At 51.9% G+C, this 20,923-nt stretch overlaps 1 protein-coding gene across 3 annotated transcripts in view; it reads left to right on the top strand.

Annotated features, from left to right (window-relative positions):
* The first annotated feature begins 1,899 nt into the window (after window positions 1-1,899).
* The window catches only part of PIAS3 (protein inhibitor of activated STAT 3), a 37,797-nt gene continuing 18,773 nt past the window's right edge, over window positions 1,900-20,923 (top strand). Inside the window, exons 1-4 of one of the 3 annotated variants that reach the window (XM_044990905.1) lie at window positions 5,064-5,171; window positions 7,628-7,683; window positions 13,218-13,686; window positions 20,216-20,300. In XM_044990905.1, the coding sequence (XP_044846840.1) occupies window positions 7,669-7,683; window positions 13,218-13,686; window positions 20,216-20,300 (569 nt within the window). In that variant the 5' untranslated portion in view covers window positions 5,064-5,171; window positions 7,628-7,668. Of the gene's footprint in view, window positions 2,161-5,041; window positions 5,172-7,627; window positions 7,684-13,217; window positions 13,687-20,215; window positions 20,301-20,923 lie in introns of those variants that run through there. The other 2 variants (XM_044990906.1, XM_044990904.1) reach the window with 2 other exon arrangements.

Raw genomic sequence — 20,923 nt, 5'->3', positions numbered from 1 at the left:
CAGAGACCTTTGTTGCCCATGCTGTCCCATACTGTCTCATTGTTTCCTTTCCTGTCTGTCTCCACCTGTTGTCTTGTGTCTTATACTTAGATTCGAAGGTCTTTGGGGCAGGGGCCATCTTTCTGTTCAGTGTCTGTATGTCACCGAGTGCCACAGGGGTCCGGGAGCATCACTGGAGTTCTGAAGCTCTGTGGCAATAGAAAGGATAAATAATCATGTATGTACAGCGCAGAGCACCGTGGGGGGTGTCTGATTTTGTGGGAGACCTGTAATGTGGAGTCGTGGGGAAGGCAGAGCTGCCAGAACACACGGACACACGAGAGCCCTGCAACCTGACCCAAACACGACTACAGGCATCGGGGTCAGGTCAGGAAATTGAGGTGATTCTCTCGGGCTCAGCTCTCCTCCTCCCACCCAGTGGGTCGGCCCCACCCTGCTGCTGTGTGCGCTGCGATATGAGTCACTCGCTCTGCAGCACGCACAGTGCAGCCAGGGGCTGGATGGCAGGACTGGGGCACACGCCACTGGGTGAATGCAACCGCCGCGATGCCAACCCCATGGACTGGAGGAGACATGTCCAATGTAAGCCCGAAGGAGGTGGCAGCACTGACTCAGGTTCAGGGGGATGAGTCAAGTCAGAAAACAACTTGAGCTGCTTGGGTCAGATGGACTTGGGTCCGATTCGGGTCTGGTTCGGGCTTAAAAATTAGGCCCTAGCAGACTCCTAGAATGCTCAGTGAACGTCTGGACCTGTGATATGTACATACGTTTGGCCTGCAGAATAACCACAAATGTCACATGCCTGATGTTATATGATACAATTGGCTACTATAATAATATTAATGATAGCACTTTGCACTTCCATGCCGGGGCAAACATTCATTAATTCTCTTAGCCCCCAGAGAGCTAGACAATATCCTCATTTCATGGATGGGTAAACTGAGGCATAAGAATGAGTTGGTGGCAGATCTGGGCATAGAAGCCAGGCATTCTGAGGCCCAGCCCCCCTGCTTTATTAATTGGTCACTCCCATTCTCCGCCTGTGGTGTGCAGTTTAGTTTCCAAAAGGCCTGAAACGCTTTGGTATCATTAGAGTCTTTGGGATTAATAGAGGGGTATCTGGGGGAAATGTACTATACAAGAGTCTGACTAGATGGGCTAATGGGCCTTTCTGGCCTTAAAGACCCGGTGATTCCATCTGGCTTTAGAATCTGTGAATTCAGGAAAGACAAATCCATCCTGACAGGTTGGAGCTGGGAAGCGTGGAAATGTCTGTTCAAAGTGGGGGTGGGGGCAGGAGGGGGAGAAAGAAGGTCGGGGTGGAGGGACAGTCCAGGGTGGGGCATAGGTGCTGGAAGTAGGGGGGCTGCTGCACCCCCTGGCTTGAAGTGGTTCCATCATATACGGGGTTTACAGTTTGATGAAATACCTCTCAGCACCCCCACTATCCAAATTGGGTGGGGTAGGGCTGGGACGGGAGGGATTGTGGGGAACTGAAGGACCGAATTAGCCCAGGCGAACCCCACACGCCGAGCATCTTGGGGGTCACCCATCACTGACACGAGGCATTGGAGTGAAAGAGCCCAGTTCTCCACTGCCCTACACCTTGCCGTAGGCATCTGAGGCAGCACTGAGCGGGCGTGAAATGCCACCGGCTCCCAGTGGGGAGCAGATCACACAGCACATGGACCAAGGCACGATGGGACCAGGTCAACAGAGCCGCGTGGCTGAATTGGGGGGGACCAGCAGCAGGGATCCCACGGTGGGAAGGCAGGCGTGGATCTCTGCCCTGTTTTTGCAGCTGCTTTGCGGGAGCTGAGCTCCAGGGGGCAGCAAGGGAGGGTTGGTTATTTATTTAATCATCTGTATTATCCTGAGTTCCTGGAGTTTGCAGCTAAAGAAAGAGTCAGGCAGGCTGGGGTTTGGGAGGAAAGGGTTAGTTGTGGGCTTTCCCTGGCTGGATCCCTTTTCTGCTTGCAGACCCCTGCCCCCCTCCCCCCCAAAAAACACCCTGAAATCAAACACCCTGCCCCCCCCCCCCAAACCAAACCGAACAATAGTAACAGCAAAGCATGGGGCCTGCGGAATCTGCTGCCAGCTGCACCCGGGTTAACCACTCCTGACCTGACCCAGAGGAAGGCCTGGGCCAAAGTGAACTTGGTGAGTAAGGAGACCCTGGTGGGGGGGTTCTGGGCCTCCAATCCGCCCTCCTCCTCCTGCCACTTTGCCAAGAGGAGGGGGGAATCCAGCTGGCCCCAAAGTGGGTTTCCTGCTGCAAGAGAAACTTTGCTACTTCCAGTGTCTAGATCCCACTTCACTCCCCACAAGCCTTCCCTGCTGCCCCCTAAACCGCCCCTGGGCCCCAGCTCTCCCACGTTAACTCCCCGCTGCCCCCTAAACCGCCCCAGGGCCCAGCTCTCCCACGTTAACTCCCCGCTGCCCCCAAACCGCCCCAGGGCCCAGCTCTCCCACGTTAACTCCCCGCTGCCCCCCAAACCGCCCCGGGGCCCAGCTCTCCCACGTTAACTCCCCGCTGCCCCCCAAACCGCCCAGGGCCCAGCTCTCCCACGTTAACTCCCCGCTGCCCCCAAACCGCCCCGGGACCCCCAGCTCTCCCACGTTAACTCCCCGCTGCCCCCTAAACCGCCCAGGGCCCAGCTCTCCCACGTTAACTCCCCGCTGCCCCCTAAACCGCCCAGGGCCCAGCTCTCCCACGTTAACTCCCTGCTGCCCCCAAACCGCCCCGGGCCCAGCTCTCCCACGTTAACTCCCCGCTGCCCCCCAAACCGCCCTGGGGCCCAGCTCTCCCACGTTAACTGCCCGCTGCCCCCCAAACCGCCCTGGGGCCCAGCTCTCCCACATTAACTCCCCGCTGCCCCCCAAACCGCCCCGGGCCCAGCTCTCCCACGTTAACTCCCCGCTGCCCCCCAAACCGCCCTTGGGCCCCAGCTCTCCCACGTTAACTCCCCGCTGCCCCCCAAACCGCCCCGGGGCCCCCAGCTCTCCCACGTTAACTCCCCTCTGTCCCCCCCAAACCGCCCCGGGGCCCAGCTCTCCCACGTTAACTCCCCTCTGTCCCCCTAAACCGCCCCGGGGCCCAGCTCTCCCACGTTAACTCCCCGCTGCCCCCTAAACCGCCCAGGGGCCCCAGCTCTCCCACGTTAACTCTCCGCTGCCCCCCAAACCACCCCGGGGCCCAGCTCTCCCATGTTAACTCCCCTCTGTCCCCCCAAACCGCCCCGGGGCCCAGCTCTCCCATGTTAACTCCCCTCTGTCCCCCCAAACCGCCCCGGGGCCCAGCTCTCCCACGTTAACTCCCTGCTGCCCCCCAAACTGCCCCGGGCCCCAGCTCTCCCACGTTAACTCCCCGCTGCCCCCCAAACCGCCCGGGGCCCCAGCTCTCCCACGTTAACTCCCCGCTGCCCCCAAACCGCCCCGGGCCCCAGCTCTCCCACGTTAACTCCCTGCTGCCCCCAAACCGCCCCGGGGCCCAGCTCTCCCACGTTAAGTCCCCGCTGCCCCCCAAACTGCCCCAGGGCCCCAGCTCTCCCACGTTAACTCCCCGCTGCCCCCCCCAAACTGCCCCGGGGCCCCCAGCTCTCCCATGTTAACTCCCCGCTGCCCCCAAACCCCCCCGGGGCCCAGCTCTCCCACGTTAACTCCCCGCTGCCCCCCAAACCGCCCCGGGGCCCAGCTCTCCCACGTTAACTCCCCGCTGCCCCCCAAACCGCCCTTGGGCCCCAGCTCTCCCACGTTAACTCCCCGCTGCCCCCCAAACCGCCCCGGGGCCCAGCTCTCCCACGTTAACTCCCCGCTGCCCCCCAAACCGCCCCGGGGCCCAGCTCTCCCACGTTAACTCCCCGCTGCCCCCCCAAACCGCCCCGGGGCCCAGCTCTCCCACGTTAACTCCCCGCTGCCCCCCAAACCGCCCTGGGGCCCCAGCTCTCCCACGTTAACTCTCCGCTGCCCCCCAAACCGCCCCGGGGCCCAGCTCTCCCACGTTAACTCCCCGCTGCCCCCCAAACCGCCCCGGGGCCCAGCTCTCCCACGTTAACTCCCCTCTGTCCCCCCAAACCGCCCCGGGCCCAGCTCTCCCACGTTAACTCCCCGCTGCCCCCCCAAACCGCCCTTGGGCCCCAGGTCTCCCATACCCTCTCCCTGCACCCTCACACCCTTCTTGATTGGAATGGGGAGGGGCTGCTTTGACCAATAAAAAGCGACAAAGAGTCCTGTGGCACCTTATAGACTAACAGGAGTATTGGAGCATAAGCTTTCGTGGGGTGAATACCCACTGCATCAGATGCAGACGTGCGAAAAAATATTAATAGTAATTCCCATACTAATGAGCAATTGTAGCAACTAAGATTGCTATTAATAATCACAGCGACAGGTAGTCCTATAAATATTGCGTGGTAATGTTGGTAAGTAATTATCTAGTAAAATTCAGGGCTAATGCTGATAGTAACTAATACCCTTATTAATACTCAGGCCTAGTGCCTTTAGCAGCCAATTATAGTAGCTAATCCTCAGGGCCGATAACTAATACTGCCATTAATACTCAGGGCCAGTGTTGTTAGCAACTAGCTATTATTCAGGGCTGATAGCAACTGTTACTTCTGTCAGTTCTCAGGACTAGTGCAAATAGCAATCAATACTCAGGGCTGCTGCTGCTTTTAGCTACTAATACTTATGGCTGATAACAACTAATTCTCCTATTAATACTCAGGACTGGTGGTAATAGCAACCAATACTCAGGGCTGATAGCAACTTACTGCTGTTAATGCTCAGGGCTCCTGGGAATAGCAACCACTGCTGAGTGCCCATAGTAACTCCTAGTGGGTTTTGCACAACCCCAGCGGTGGTATTAATGCTACTCGGTGCTGCAGTAGCAGGACTCCTGGTGGCCGGCACTGCGTGCTGGTGGTAATTAACGCTGCGGTGTGGTGATCAGCCGGGGAGCATGAGCCGGGCAGCCTGGCTGCGAGCTCCCGGTCCCTGGGGTGGGTGTGTGTCTGCGGCTGAGAGCCGGGTGCGGAGTTTCGCCCCGCTCCCTCCCGCGCGGGGTCTCTGCGGCTCCGGGCCGGGGGCGGAGTTGTCGCCGCTCCCTTGGCCGCTCTCCCCGCTCGGCTCGGCTACGATGTCTCAAGATGGCGGAGGCGGCGGAGCTGAAGGTAACTAGCCCCCCGCCTCTCCCCCCCCCGGCCGGAGCGACGGGGGACTCCGGGGGCAGCAGCTGAAGGGAGACCGAGGGGCTGCGGGGTGGGGGGGCACCGAGGGACGAGGGTGGATCTGGGGCTGCGGGGGGGCCGGGGTGGAGGGGGCTGCGGGGTGGGGGGCACCGAGGGGTGGGGGGGATCTGGGGCTGAGGGGGGCACCGAGGGGTGGGGGGGATCTGGGGCTGCGAGGTGGGGGGCACCGAGGGGTGGGGGGATCTGGGGCTGCGGGGGGGCCAGGGTGGAGGGGATCTGGGGCTGCGGGGTGGGGGGCACCGAGGGATGGGGGGGGATCTGGGGCTGCGGGGTGGAGGGGGCACCGAGGGGTGGGGGGGGATCTGGGGCTGCGGAGGGGGCGGGGTGGAGGGGGCAGGGGCTGCGAGGTGGGGGGCACCGAGGGGTGGGGGGGTATCTGGGGCTGCGGGGTGGAGGGGGCTGCGGGGAGGGGGGCACCGAGGGGTGGGGGGGGATCTGGGGCTGCGGAGGGGGCGGGGTGGAGGGGGCTGGGGCTGCGAGGTGGGGGGCACCGAGGGGTGGGGGGGATCTGGGGCTGCGGGGGGGCCGGGGTGGAGGGGATCTGGGAGAGGGGGCTGGGGCTGGGTTCTGCGCGGGGGGGGCAGGAGCAGAGGGAAGCTGGCAGGGGCCCGTGGCACTGGGGGCTGTAGGGGGATTCTGGGGGGTGGGGGAGTAGGGGTGGAGGGATCTGGGGGGGGGGGATACTGAGGGGAGGCTGGGAGGGGCCGGTCGCACAGGGGGGTGCTGTGGGGGCGGGGGGCACCGAGGGGCGGGAGTGTAGGGAGAGGGATCTGGGGTTGCAGAGGATGAGAGGGGGCTGGGAGGGGCCGGTGGCACGGGGGTGCTGTGGGGGAGTAGGGGAGGGGCCTGGGGTTGTGGGGGGATGAACTGGGGGAGCCTGGAGGGGCCCATGGCACTGGGGGCTGCAGGGGGGGGCTGCGGGGGTGGGGGGCACCGAGGGTGGGGGGCACCGAGGACGGGGGAGGGATAGAGGAGTAGGGGGAGGGGTCTGGGGGCACTGAGAGGTGGGGACCAGGGGGGGTGGAGTGGGGGGCACCGAGGGGCGGGAGTGTAGGGCGAGGGATCTGGGGTTGCGGAGGAGCAGAGAGAGGATGCGAGGAGGTTGGAGCTGCTGGGGGATACTGGAGGGGCCGGTGGCACAGGGGGTTCCACGGGGGTGCTGTGGGGATGGGGGAGCCGAGGAGGGGGCTGGGGTTGTGGGGGTTGAAATGGGGGAGGCTGGGAGGGGCCCATGGCACTGGGGGCTGCAGGGGGCACTGAGGCAGGGGAGCTGGGGGCTCTGCAGTGTTGGGGGAGGGGGCTGGCAATGTTGGGGGGCACCAGGGGATGAGGGAGGGGTTTGAGGCCTGGGGGAGCAGAGGGATCTGGGGTGGAGGATGGGAGGGGACTGGGGCTGCAGGGGGGCTGTGAGTGGGGCAAAGTGGGGGAGTAGAGGGAGGATGAGTGAAGTCTGGTGGCTGCTGGGAGGGATCGGTGGCACTGGAGGCTGGAGGGGGGCACTGAGGTGCGGGAGCAGGGGGCTCTGCGGGAGCAGGGGGAGTAGGGGGTGGGCAAGAGGGCTAGGGGTGCAGGAAATCCCTGGGTGGGTTTGTAATGGGGGTGGAGTGAGAGGGGTTTGAGGAGGAGCCTGAGGTGTGGGAGCAGGGAAGCCCTGGAAGGTGGGATGGGTTCAGGGGAGCCCTGGTGTGGGCAGGACAAGGGGTTCTTAGGAGGAGCCATAGGATTCTGGGGGAGGCTGTCGTGGGAATCCATGGAGGGGAGTTTTCAAGAGAGTACCAAGAGGGCGACCTGGGTCCTGAGTGGGACAGGACAGGGAGCAGGCAGAGGGTCTGTGGGGGTCATGGAGGAAGGCACGGGGTCATGATGGAGATACAGAAGCTTGGAGGAAGGGGCACAGGGTTTGGGGGTTCATGTGTGTGGGAGCAGGGATGTGGCTATTGAAGAAAGCAAAGGAGCTTGGGTATTTGGGGGGGAGCACAGGACCCTGGGGGGTTCAATTGTGGGGTGTGGCGGTGAAGGAGGGAGAAGAACAGGAGGCCTGGGGGGAAGTGCAAGAAGGAGGCGGAGAGCTAAGGGGCCGGGGAATTCAGCCCTGACGGGGTGCAGAGAAGAGTGTGGGGTCAGAGAGCCCAGGGAACACCAAGGAACAAAGAGGGGCCCAGCTGGGTCAGAAGCAATGCGGAGTGGAGGGGCAGAGTTGCCGTGGGGGGAAGGGGCATGGCTCCAGGATGTCCCTTGCCCAGAGCCATGGAGGCGTGGGAAGAGGGGGGCACGGAGTTGGAGGTGGCTTTGTTTGTAGACCAGTAGTTCTGCACCAGCACTCACCGCTGGAGGGGGTTTCGTCTCCCTCCACTCTCTTTTCTCTTTCTTGTTTTTAGGAGTCAGACTGTAACCACCTTTGCCCACCAGACTGTGGAATATGAAATTGCCCCTGGTAACTAATTCCAAAGCTGATTTGTGTCCTCATTGGCGTGTAATATTTTTCCCCACAGGCTAGAATGCAGCTCTTAGCTGGCTAAAGTGGCCTCAGAGTCCTTCCCCCACCCCTGTGTTGGGAATAGCAAGAATTAGGAACTGGCACCTTTTTGGCAGCCACAACGGGGATATAATTCTCTGGAGCTCGTGTTCCTCTGTAACCTTTCCAGTAGTGACCCATCCTGTTCTGATATTCATGTAGGGCCTGATCCTGCTGCCGGGAGCAAAACTCCCTATGACTTTAATATGAGCAGGACTGGGTTCCTATCTCAGTAAGCACCAAAGTGTTAAAATGTTCATGGAAAAACTGGACCCAAGAATTGTAATCAGAAAGAGTTGCAATTTTGCAGAATTCCTATTGGGAAGAAGCAGTGACTTTTTTTTGTAAAGTTTACCAAAGTTCCATGACCGTAATAAGCTAGACAATAGTCCCACATCTGCAGACTTGGAGAAATGGCATGTCTTAACATAGGTTTTGATCCTGCATCGATTTATACACATGCTTAACTTTATGCATGTGAGCAGTGGGACTCAGTGGGCCTCCTCGTGTGTGAAGTTAAGCACATGCATAAGTTTGCAGGAGTGGGGTCATAGTTAGCACACTGTTAAAGAGCATATACAGAGGGTGAGGTCGGATAGATACAGCGGGGGGTGGAATTTCTCTGACATCTTCCACTATACTCTCTCTCTGCAAATAAATCTCTGCGGAGAAATCATATTGTAAGAGTAGATGTAGCTTAGCACATGGGTTTACATTCTCTGAGGCTTGGTCCACCTCTGAGATTCTCTTATGGGCTCCCAGGCTTCAGACTTTCCCGTGCAGCCTGGCATTATTCATGGCTCTCTGCAGTTTATTTTTAAATCTGTGCTCTCTTCTGGCAACTGAATTCCCTTGTCCATCTCCCTTACCCCCCTTCTGGCTTCCTAGCTAGGGGTTAGTCTAAGATTTTTACCATCTGTCTTTCATTGTAAAGAAAGAGGAGCCAGCTGAAAGCAAAGTGATTGCTCCCTATGTCTGGAGTGGGCTTGGACACCTTCTGTTATTTAAATGATCAGGGATGACTCCTCTGGAAAGAGAAATGTTGTACACTGTTCAACAATTGTCCGTTCAGGCTATTCAGCGTGGACTCAAGTGTGATGTGGCTCATTCACTAAATAGGCCTTTGGGTGCCCTCTGGGAGCTCTTGATTGTGATCACTTGTGGCAATGAGAGAGTCTTTCCGCTGCCGTGCTGCATTGCGTGAGCAGTAATCGGAGACGCTTCAGGTGTCGATAAGAGTCCACAGTAGCGGTGACACAGCCATCTACGAGTACAGGTGTATTTTAAAAAGAAATGTGGTGCTGGTGAACCAAGCTCCACTAATCTCCCAGGAAATTAATGGGCTTAGTTCTCAGGACTTGGAGGGGAGCCGCTTCCAGTGGTGATGGGTGCTGTTTGGTCTCCGTGAAATAGGCAGCCTTTGCGGGTCTCTGAGATTGTCACGAAGGACGGCTGTCTTTGCAAGATGGGTTTATAATGCACCTATATCCGTAACACAATCTTTTGAGCGTTAAAAGGTATTTAAAAGAGACACTGTCAAAGTTTACAGTCTCCAAATTAAAATCTTCCTGATAAATATCTATAGTGCAGTTTTCCTATTTCTGAAAAGCGTTCTCAGTGCTCAAAAAAAAAAAAAAAAAAAAAAAGGGTTACGGTAATACTAAAAATTATTCTTCTCTCGAATAACCAGCCAAGAAAGGTGATAGATAAATTCCCTGCAATGTACTATGTGTGTTTTTTTTTTCACTTGAGACCCTAACTTGAGACCCTCCTCCTGCCCTGAGAAGTGAAACAGCTGGCATGCTGCTCTCTAGAGATGGTTGCATTTTCGGTGGTGGATAGTGGTCCTCGTATATATGGCTTGTAAACGGCTTTGGGATCTTTTGGCATGTAAGATGCAATAGAGCCTACTAAACTCAACTCTGCATGCTTGCTCGCTCTTGTCAGTCTGTGCGATATTGAAATAGACAAGAAGCCTGGTCTGGGAATTCCCAGGAAAAAGAAATATGGGATAGGTCCAATTTTTACCTCTTAAAATAGGGGTGTGGAGAGCAGTAGAAATGTTGCCACATAAGAGAGCATTTTATTACCTCTAATTTTCTTCATGCGTGAAGCATCGGGAACAAGAAAATTTAGAAACCGTTGGCCCTTAGAAGCAAAGTGTACTGCCTGCAGCATTGTTGGGTTTTTTTCAAATGAATACATTGGATTGGGCTCTGCAAATCAACCCAAGTACACAATATTCTTGATTTGTATACCAAAAGAGAGAGCGAGAGACACACGGGTATGTTTGTTTTTTATTGGGAGGAATGCGAGCTTTCTCGCTTTTGCAGAGTAACAGAATCCTAGCCTTTTCCTTCTGCCCCCTAGTGTCCCACGGCAGTCAGATGATAAAGCACAGAGGAAAAGGCGTGTCTGTGAAATTGAAAGGCCATGCGGACTTAAACCCTTCAATAAACTGTAGCTAATTTGAGAACAATTCTACTATTGTTGAATCTGTTTCATTTGGTTGCCTGAAGGCAACTGGCTACTTGGTGGTGGTGAAACACTGTATTCTCTTTCTTCTTTAAAATGGAGAATGTTTAAGGTGATTAGGTTTCAGGTTTAACCCTGTGGAACAGATAAATGTCCAGTATCCAAACATTCTGGAAGGTGTCAGCATCTTAAAGGTAAATATACCTTTTAGTTTAATCATTGGCACGTCTTCTGAGACTGCTAACAAAGTAGTAATGTTCTTTTTATAATGTAGACATGCATCAGCTATGACTGGGCCAGAGATCCACTAACTTATTTTAATCGGCCAGCCATCAGATTTGGTGATTTACTGATTTGGAGATGAAAGGCTATTTGTTCTTCATCCCTTATTACAACAGTATGTGTGTTAATAAACAAAGCATTATAAATATAAATGGGTTTGATTCTTGACTGGTTCTGGTTTCTAACTTTTTACTTGTGTGACCGGAAGGATTTTTTTACATAACCAACAGCCTCCCACAGCATCCGGTGCCATCCCATGAGTGTTTTTCTTTATGCTCTTGTGAGTAGCCAAGTAATCCCGAAAGTCCTATTTTGCATCAGAGAGGAACAATGGTCTTGTGGCGAAACCAGTGGACTGAGATTGAAGATTTGGGTTCAGTTCTGGCTCCACCCCTGTCTTTCTTTGTGACCCTGGGCAGGTCGCTGTGCCTCCATTCCCTCTCTGCAGAATGGGAATAATACTTTCTCCTATTCTGTATGTCATGTCTATTTAGACGGTAAGTCTGTATGGCACAGACTGTCTCTTATTATGTATCTGTGCAGTGTCCAGCACAAAGGGGCCATGATCTGGGATGGGTCATTTAGGTGCTACTGCAGTATACATAAATGATACACATTGCCCAGGCACATTTATAGTTGGTGCACACACAAACTTCGAGCCTGGCTGCATAGTGGGTGCAGCAAGGAGTAGCCGTGCATAAGAGAGTTCAGAAAATGGAAGGTTTTAATGTGTTGGGTTTTTTTTTAAGTGCAAAAAATAATTAGTGTAGGTAAAGCAAATAATCCTTTGCGCTAGTGCCCATCATAGATTTCTGCCTGCTTTACACAGGTGGGTAAAGAAAACTCTGTTTGACAGGTGGAGAAGCTGAGAGCATAGCTGCACTGCACGTGAAAGCGTGGTGGTAGCACGGGTAGGCACACCTGTACTAGCTAGCATGGGAAGTCAGCGTAGATGTGGTGGCATGGGCTACCAACCTGAGTACAGACCCGCTGGGGAGCCTGAGAACACCTTCTGGTTGCTAGCTCATGCTGAAGCCCGTGCTGCCACCAGGTGTAATTTCCAGCTCAGGGAGACGTACACGTGCTAGGTTTGTTTGAGCTTGTGTGCTAAAAATAGCCATGTAGCCGTGGCGGCATGGGCAGCAGCTTGGGCGAGCCCTCGGATTACACACCTACAGTCTCAGAAACTAACCTGCTGGTTTTAGCACCCTAGTTCGTGTGTGTGCATCTACCCGAGCTGGAAACTGCCTCCAGCTGCAGTGCAGACGTACCTGTAGTACAATCATACCTTTACTGGCAGTGCCGACATAACCCGAGGCACAGAATAGCCCAAGGCCACAGCAAGTTAATAGCGGGCGAGGGCTAGATCCCACCTGTCCTGTGGGCAGACTCTCCCATGGAAACAGCATGACCAGTAACTTCTTGTGGTGAAATACCTTGGCGCAGCTGAACAAAGGTATGCAGGAGGAAGGTATCTCCAGACTGGGGTCACACAGGGCCTTAACGCCCATAGTGAACTGGGAGCCATTCTGAATGATCGATTTGGGAAAAAATAGGGGCAGTTGTCTCGTATGAGGTTTCTGCTTTTGTGCAACCCCTTTTTTTCATGGGAAATGACCCGTATTTTTTGTTAAATCTCTTGAGCTCAAAAATACAGTAGCTCCCACTTGTTTGGGTGGAATAGCAAGCGTGACTTCTTAAAGAGGCTGAGGACAAGGCAATCCAAAAGTATATTTGTGCATTAATTTGACACGCAGTTTCATTTATGGCAGTACCTCAAACGTATGAATGTGGTGCCGTACGTCTTGTTAGTGTTAAGTGCCTTTAATGATGATGCCACCCTGCTGCTCTGTGGAGCTCTTGCTGAGATGTGGGCTGAATCTCCTGGCTCCATTTGTGAGAATTATTGGTGACATATGTAGTGAAGAGAAAATTAGCAAGCTGCTTTTAGATACCCTTTAATAGGACAATTATTTAATTCCAGCCTTGGTGTGGCGTTGGTACTTGAGGCATGCTTTTTCTTAGACTATTTCTTTTCGTTATGTTAACTCCAAACTTCTGACTAATCAATCATCTGTTAAATCTGTTCCAGATTTGGTACCCCGTATGCCAACCTAAAGGAATACTGGGCAGTATAATGCAGGCCCGTAGTTTCCGTATTGGAAGCAAAGTGGGGAGTTGCAGAATTTAAAAACAGTTAATAACCTAGTTCTTTAGTTTATGGGCCAGAGTCTCATTTACAACAAGGCTCTTTTATACCACGCTGGTAATGTAAAAGAGTCTTCAAGTGAGAATCATTTCACCTGCTTTAAGAGAGGTGTAAAGAGGCCTTTGTGTAAATGAGAATCTGGCCCAAAGGGTTCTTGTTGTTTAGCCATCCTTTGGCATGGCAGAAACCCCCCCCCCCCAACAACAACATTGTGCTAGTGCAAAAATGAAATTGCCTAGAAACTGGAAGTGGAACTGACCCATTTAGTTCCAAAGTCCAAGCTGAGAAAAATGCAAAGAGGTAAAAGTAAATTAGATGTTTACGGCTCGTTCACCTGTACGTAGATAATCGCGCAGGTAATGGGATTTGTAATTTGACAGTGTCTCTTTTAAGGTCTCTGCCACTTTCATCTAGTGAATTTGTAGCTTGTGTTTGGACTGTGTATTTGGAATTAGCAATGTTAACGTTGTTTTCTGTTTTCTTGCAGCACATGGTTATGAGCTTTAGGGTATCAGAACTGCAGGTTCTCTTGGGTTTTGCTGGCAGAAACAAGAGTGGAAGGAAGCACGAGTTGCTCACAAAGGCATTACAGCTGCTCAAATCTGGCTGCAGCCCGGCTGTTCAGATGAAAATTAAGGAGCTGTACCGGCGAAGGTTCCCGAGGAAGATCTTAACCCCTTCAGACTTATCCATGCTCCATATTCAGACAGGGCAACTGCCCTCCGCCACTGCACTGACGCAGGGCAGCACGGTGTGTCATTTGCCCTATGATAACAGTTCGGCAGCTTCTGCAGTGCCAACGGCTATGTTGCCTCCGGTGCCTATGCTGGGACCCAAACATGAGACAGATGTTCAGCACTTATCCCCGCCCATTCATCCGGTCCATCCAGATGTCAAAATGAAGAGGCTGCCCTTCTACGACGTTTACGATGAGCTGATTAAACCCACCACATTAGGTATGTTGAATAAATTAGCTTTGCTTCTCTTTTCTGCAGGACACTATTACTCAAAGCTTACTGGCTTGACAGCCCTTGAAACTGAAAGCTTCCGGTTATTCACAGATTGGGCATCGCATGGGCAGTGAGGGCTAGTTTCCCAGACTGCTTTGCAAGTGCACATTAGCCTTGATTTGGAAGGACATCATCTGTGGGTGAGGGTGGGAGTCAATCCTGGGCGTCTCTGCTGAGATTGGCTATGATATGTTTTGTGGTAGAGACACCTGTGAACGAATAACCTTAGATAGTTCTTGTCCAACCAAAAAAATCACCATCTTGGCATTTCTGTATGGTGCATAGTCCAATAGGGTCTTGATCCCTGACTCAGTCCTTAGGTAATACTGCAATTGAAATAACCACTGGACTGAGATCTCATTTTTAATAGGATACTGAAGAGGTTTGGTTGCTCCTGTGGTTTTCTGGATTCAGACTAAGGATTTAGTGAAAAGCCTGATATCTTCTTACTAATCCCTTCAGCCAACCAGTCTCCTGCATCTCTTAAGTGGATAATGACCAGTATGTGCCTTTTTTTTTTTTTTTTTTTAAATTTGGCCATCTGTATCAATAGAGCCAGTTTGTGAACTTTGTTGGGAACAGACTGAGTTCTTCATTAAAAATCACCCTCTTTTAGAATTACTATACTGCCTGTGAGTGATTTATGATATTTCAGCATTCGGACTACGAAGCCGAGAGAAGGAATAGCTGCTTAGTATGGGATGGGTTCTCAGAACAATATCTCGAGTGCCAGGTGTGTTAACTGCAAAACTGATAAAGGAAAATAAAAATTGAACAGTCTCTTGGGTAGCGCCTTTAGAATTCCATGGCACCTTCAGGCCTAGTTCTGCGTCACTAGACTTCAAACTTGTTGGCTGGTTCTTGATTTTTTTTTCTCCCTTGTTAGGATGATGGTTAACTCAATGAAAGTTAAGAGAAATGAATTGAAAATCATCAATAAAACCCCAATAAATGAAAAAAATATTATTTTTATTATGAAAGTGCTTAGAAGTCCCAACTGGGATCAGGGCCCCGTTGTGTTACAACAGTGGACAAACATGACGTAAGAGACAGGCTCTTCCAGGCAGGAACTTACTGTCTAAATAGACGAGACGGACAAAGGACAGGAGGGAAAGTGAAGGCATGGAGATTCTAAAGGTGAATAGAAACGGAGGAATAGGGGAAGAGATTCCTTTACGCTACGTGGAACTCGGAGGCCCATTCCATGTATGCTTTGCTGTCCATTGGCTGGCACGTTGGCAGCACCCCTTGGATAAGTGCCGCATATCTGACATGGTACCACTTGATTAATCATGTGCTTTGGTGCCTCACAGTGGCCCGCTTGAGCTGGGGGGGGAAAGTAAGAATTCAACCCGTACGAATCAGCTGGAACAGTCTCTCTTTGCCAATGGTGGGGTGACCACAGTCAGGGTAATTCTGTGGCAGTCTAACTTCAAAGACCTTGTGAGCCCTCCTTATAAGTGTAAGGGTGCCAGTTAAAACAACAGTTGGGGGATGGCGCCCAGCTTTTCCGTACAAACCCCTTTGACCCTGGGATGTCTGTTCCTGGCCCTGCCTCTGAGTAGCTGGGAGACATTAGATAAGTTGCATATTTGTCTCCCGAAGTGCTAGCCATTTTCCATGCATAAAAAAAGATACGTTATCTGTTGGAAAGAACTCGCGCTTTCCCCATCTGTAAACTGGGGGGAGGGGTGGCTGTGTCTCTTCGCTCATATCCGTGAAGTGCTTTAGGATGCTCGATCTAATGCTTACTGAAGTCAGTGGAAAGAGATCCCCACTGACTTCATGGGGTGTGGATCAGGCCCAGGAAGAGCAGAGTCTTATTGCCTGTTTTGAAGCTGGAAGTTGTGTGACCTGTCCTGTTAACTAAGGTCATGTGTTGACGGCACAGCTTCTCTGCAGACTGGCCTGACCCGGCCTACGCCGTTGGAGTGATTGTAGTTGGGATTCAGGTGTGGGTTTTTCCCCCACATAAATGTGGTAGTGTTTGCTGCAGGGGGGAGAGGTACGTCTGGCTTCATTATTCCTGCTCTTGGCACAGCAAGATCTCAGCAACTTGATGCTTGTTTTTTTTAAAGTGTATTTTCTTGACTTTGGCTGCATTATCCCTCCCAGGCAACCTGTGGTTTCCTTAAATGGGATGCTCATGTTGCAAAAGAACTCGTTATTGCTCTGTGCCAAAATCCTCTGCCCCCTCCCCCCGGATAAGCCTTCTTACTCAAATATTGATACTTGAATTCAAAATAAACTTTCTGTATGACTGAGGGGCGGGGGGCGACTCACACTCCTTGCCCCCCTTCCGTTCCTTCCCAGGGGCTCCCTGTGTGAACCCTCCCATCCCCCTCTATTTCAGGGATTCACTGCAACCCCCACCCTCATGCCAGGAGCTCTGTGCGAGTCCCGTTTCCCCCTCTGCCACATGGCGGAGTTCACAATTTGTCCCTCCAGGCCAGGGGTTCTGTGTGCCCCCCCCCCCATGCCAGAGTCTCCCATTCTCCTCCAGGTCTCCCTCCCCCATACCTTTGTCTCCCATTCTCCCCGCCCTGCATGCTGGGGCGCTGTGCTCCCTCATTCCTTCCTTCCCCTCCATGGCAGGGGCTCTGTGTCTCTCTCCCATTCCCCCTCTGCCACATGCTGGGAGATCTGTGTGCCCCCCTCCCCACGTTACTGTCCCCCGCCCCATGCCAGGAGCTGTGTGTACCCTCCCCATTCCCTCCTCTGCCAAATGTCCCCTTGCCCCTCTCCTCCCATACGAGGGTCCCACGTTCTCCACCTCCATTAGGGCTTGTGCTCCCTTTCCCTTATGCCGGGTGCTCTGTGTGGCTTCCCTTTCCCTTCCACCAATCTGATTTCATTTTCTTTCTGTCTGGGAGGAAAGTCATTCAGGGTGTCAGCGTTTTAAAAATGTTTTGGGATCACGGGCTGGGCTGAGATGGGAGTCGGGGAGACATGCACAAGCAAATGGCTTCCATCAACCAGTTTTTTTGATCTGTAGACAATTAGGGAGGCCTCTGAGCTGCTGAGTGTGATAGCCAGATGCAAGGGGCTCAGTATCCCCCCCCTCCCATTTCCCTCTTTCTGATTTCCTATTCTCCCCAAAATCAATAGAGTTCTGCCCTGTGATACCTAAACATTTCAATCAATTCCAAAATTCTGGGAATATGGCATTGAAAAGTTATCACGTTACCGGCAGAGAATTGCCATCAAGTTGAATGTAAGACCTCAATTTGCTTGGCCATTTCTGAAACATGTGTGGTGCCATACAGGTGTGTTCTCTGCTCCAGTGAGTTGATGTGACTTATTTCTAGAGTATCATGAAACTTCCTGATGCTTTAAACAAATAAACCCTGCGCCAAGGAGCGTACAGTAAAAAACAAATCCGTTTTCTGAATTCTGGTATCTAGCAAACATGACCGCCACCCTGAAAATTAGCTGCTGCTTTCTTCTAAACTAAAAATGTTTGCAAAGTTTTGTGTATTTTTATGTAGGGGACTTACTTCCTGCTTTAAGTGGAAACCTCAGTGCAACTTCAGCTATGTAGCTTGTCGGGCACTTTCATAATAAGGTCAGGAAAGGAAGAGTTGTGATAAAAAGAGAGGAGTGATTGAAGAAGTAGTTTTTCAGGAGAGATTTGAAAGAGGGAAGATGGTGGATGAAGTCCCTGAGAGCATCTTGGATGTAGGGGACAGCATGATAGAAGGCACAAAACAGGAGGAATAAGGCAAGAGGATTGAAAGAATGTAGGAAGGGACAGCTTTGTGATTAAGGCATAGGACTAAAGAATCTGGAGAGGTGTGTTCTGCTCCAGGACAAGTCACTTTGCCTCTCTTTGCATGCTGGAGATAATATTGACCAGGGCTTACATTCAGCCAGAGCTGTCTGGAGCAGAGCTTGAGTAAATATTTTCAACCCCCCCTGTAGTTTTTATAGCATGTTGGGGGCTCTGGAAAATACTCTAAGAAATTAAGCCCTGATATTGACCTACCCTTCAGGGGTATTGTGAAGATGAATTCATTCTTGTTTGTGCTCAGATACTAAGGTGATGAATGCTCTAGTAACACCTGTAAATAATGAATTGATGAGACCAGAGACATAGGTGGGGTGAAACTAGTAAGAAAGGCAGTGAGAAGGGTTTTAGCAATGGGGCCATGAGGAAGAGGTGGATTTTGGTGATATTGACAGAGGAGGAAGAAAGGAGATTCAGTGAGGGTCTGGAGAAAGGCCTTAAAGATGACACCGGGATTGTCAGAAAGGCTAGCGAGGTTCCGAGCTGGGACAGAGGAAGGAGTCCGAATGCAGCTCTGGCCAGGACAATGGATGCTCAGGCAGTCAGCATTCCTGCCCTGAAGACCTGAGTCTGTTGTATGGCATGGCAGTAAAAAGGCATGGAGATTTTGTTGATGAGATCGGAATAGAAGCCACAGAATCAAGTCAGAAGGACTCCTACTTCGTTCAGTCCTCTTTCCGTGTGCGGAGGTTGCCACCGAGGGTGCCGCTTGTGACTCTTTTGTGATAACAAATGTCTGCAAATTGTGTGGCCCAGTGGGCCTGGAAAGCTGCTATTGCGTAACAAAGTTTGAGCACCTCTGTGTTCTGGGATGGCTCCGAACTGAGCAATTGTATTGGATAGAAAAGGAGTGATAGGGAGACAGACAGTGGTGAAATTCATGGACCTTGGCCTAGGTCCTGCTATCACCAAGGTAGCGGTTTTGCCATTGACTTCAGCTGGAGCAGGAGCAGAGCCTTGATCTTGCTCCAGGACTGAGGAGTGGAAGGCTAGGACAGAAAGTGTTAAGACAAGGTCAGAAACCTCTCCAAAGAGCTCGCGTTTGTGCTGCCAGGGCAGTTAGCCTGTTTTTGGAGGCTGGCACAAGTTCTGGCAGGTCATCTGCAGAGGAAAGTTTCTGTGTTTCAGACCTTGCATTCTTCACATTCTTCAACTTCAGGAAATTGGAGAAGCAAGCTCCTAGCCCTATTGTGGAATCCTCTCTAGCAGAATTTAGAGTGGGATTAACTGTGTTCTTGGGGAGGCAGGGATGAGGGGGGTGTTGTGCCTAGGAACGTGGTCAGAGTCCTTTTTTGGTGCATGTTGCAGTACGTACTAACATCTGCCACAATTCAGTACGGCAGATTTGCCATAACTATCTTGAATTTATGTAATGCCGCTCCTCCTAAATGTGATACCAGTGCTCTTTACAAATCTGTCTGATACCCTGGCCCAGTGAAACCACCTCTTGGTGGGAATAAACAAGCAGCCCAGCTTCCCAACACAAGCAAAGCAGTGCATGGTAGATGTATGTGGGGTTGATTTGTCCTGATCCAGAGGGATGCTGTCCATCTGGGATCACTCCAGTGGGAATTGTGGGATAAACCCAGAGCGAATGCAGCAGAGTGCTTTGTGTTTGAAATGCCTACAAGATCTGCTGTCTTGTAGGTTACCTGAGCTTACGTTCTGCTCCTGGTTATTTTAGAAGCACCAAGTTTGCATTACTGGTGGTCTGCTACATTGAAGGCAACTCTTTTTTTTAAAGGCAAATTCCTCAGTAGGGTAGATTAAATGAAAATACCTGCACTAGATCAGAAGTGATATCTCCCCTTGAAGTCAAAAGAGTTTAATGCTCAGGAGGACTATGCTTATCCATAAAATTTGCCTCCGTGTCGGTAACTGCTGCTTAAAGTACTTGATTCACCCCCTACGTATGTTTCTCCTTGTGTTTTGTATTTTAGGTAAGTGCACAGCTGTTTTTGTATTTTAGATTTATTTAGGACCTTGTCTGTGCCTTTATGCCTGGGGAAGATAAGGAAAAGATCTATTTCTTATTAGGGGAGTGTGCTCCTACTATAATTACATAATGACTATCATTTCCAGGGTAGTTAATGACCTCTGGGATTGCCTAGCCGTGTCTTGGCCCATAGACTCCTCCAACCTGATCTCTAACTCCCAGGAAGTGCCGTGCACCTTGATCATTACTGCTTAGTCAGGAAGTTATGTATTGAAGATATTAGATCAGGGAATTGGGAGGCGAGGTCTCATGGATTCTATTTTCAGCGCTGCCACTGACTGACTGACTCTGGGTAAGCTGCTTTGCCTCCCTGTGCCTCAGTTTCCTCTTCTGTAAAATGCTGGTGACAGTACTGTGCTACCTTGCATGGGCGATGTTCTTTGAGAGCCCCTGACTGGAAGGCATGTTAGAAGTGCACTGAAGTAAGAATCATTGGTGAGGTGTGAACTACAATCCTTGTTTGTGCACAACTACCATTGAAGTCCACGGGAGTTATGACTAAGGACAGCTCTGTATTTATACTGCACGCGATGTGTTCTTACGTAATCGGAGATCAGTTTGTGTGGAAAGGGAGGGAGATTGGTTTTTTTAAGAACGCCTTGCTGACGACCAACCATCCTTCCAGGAGCAGAGAGATCTCAGCCTTGGGTTCAAGATAATCTTTACCACCTCCTTCTTTTGTTCTCCTACAGCATCTACGAACAGCCAGCGGTTTGAAGAGGCGCACTTCACCTTTGCGCTAACACCTCAGCAAGTTCAACAGATTCTCACCTCTCGGTAAGCAAATGGCTGGCGGTTCAGGATCTGTCTGCCCAATGCGCGTTGCATGTGGCTTTTGTGCAGGCTTTTCACTTGGCCTCCAATAGTACTGCCAGGTCAGTGGGGAGGAAAAATTTGGCAAGAGGTTTGGTGGCTGAGACTAACAAAGACGAGGAGGTCAGATGACATGGGAAAGGGAGCTTGTGCCCCGGAGCACGTTCACTGCAATAACTGGGAATAAAATCCTGGGCCAGATCCTCAGCTGGTGTAAATTGCGTCGCTGCCTTGACCTCAGTGGTGCTGTCCCACTTACAGAAGCTGAAGAGCTGACTCCAAGTCTGTATAATGGGATTGACTTTGTGTACCTAGCAGAGTTAATGTAGCAACCGGATCAAAATACGTAAAACTGGCCTCAGGATCATGTTTGCATTGCTGGTACTCTAGCTGGCCTGCTTTCTCCCTTTTAGCACATGAAACAGCTCTGCACTAGCAGGGGAATGGATTGGATGATCGAATAAGTCTCTTCTGATTTATTTACTTCCTCTTCTTTCTCCACCGTGTCTCTGTTCTCTCTCTTTCAGTCAGCAGTATTTTGCTGTACGCCCCTGTTTGGGGATTTGGCTGCTAGCGAGAACAGTGAC

The sequence above is a fragment of the Mauremys mutica genome, chromosome 17 (genome assembly GCF_020497125.1).
Source record: "Mauremys mutica isolate MM-2020 ecotype Southern chromosome 17, ASM2049712v1, whole genome shotgun sequence".
Lineage (NCBI taxonomy): Eukaryota > Metazoa > Chordata > Testudines > Geoemydidae > Mauremys > Mauremys mutica.
The sequence above is the reverse complement of the archived record's forward strand: the minus strand, read 5'-3'. Positions and strand labels throughout refer to the sequence as shown.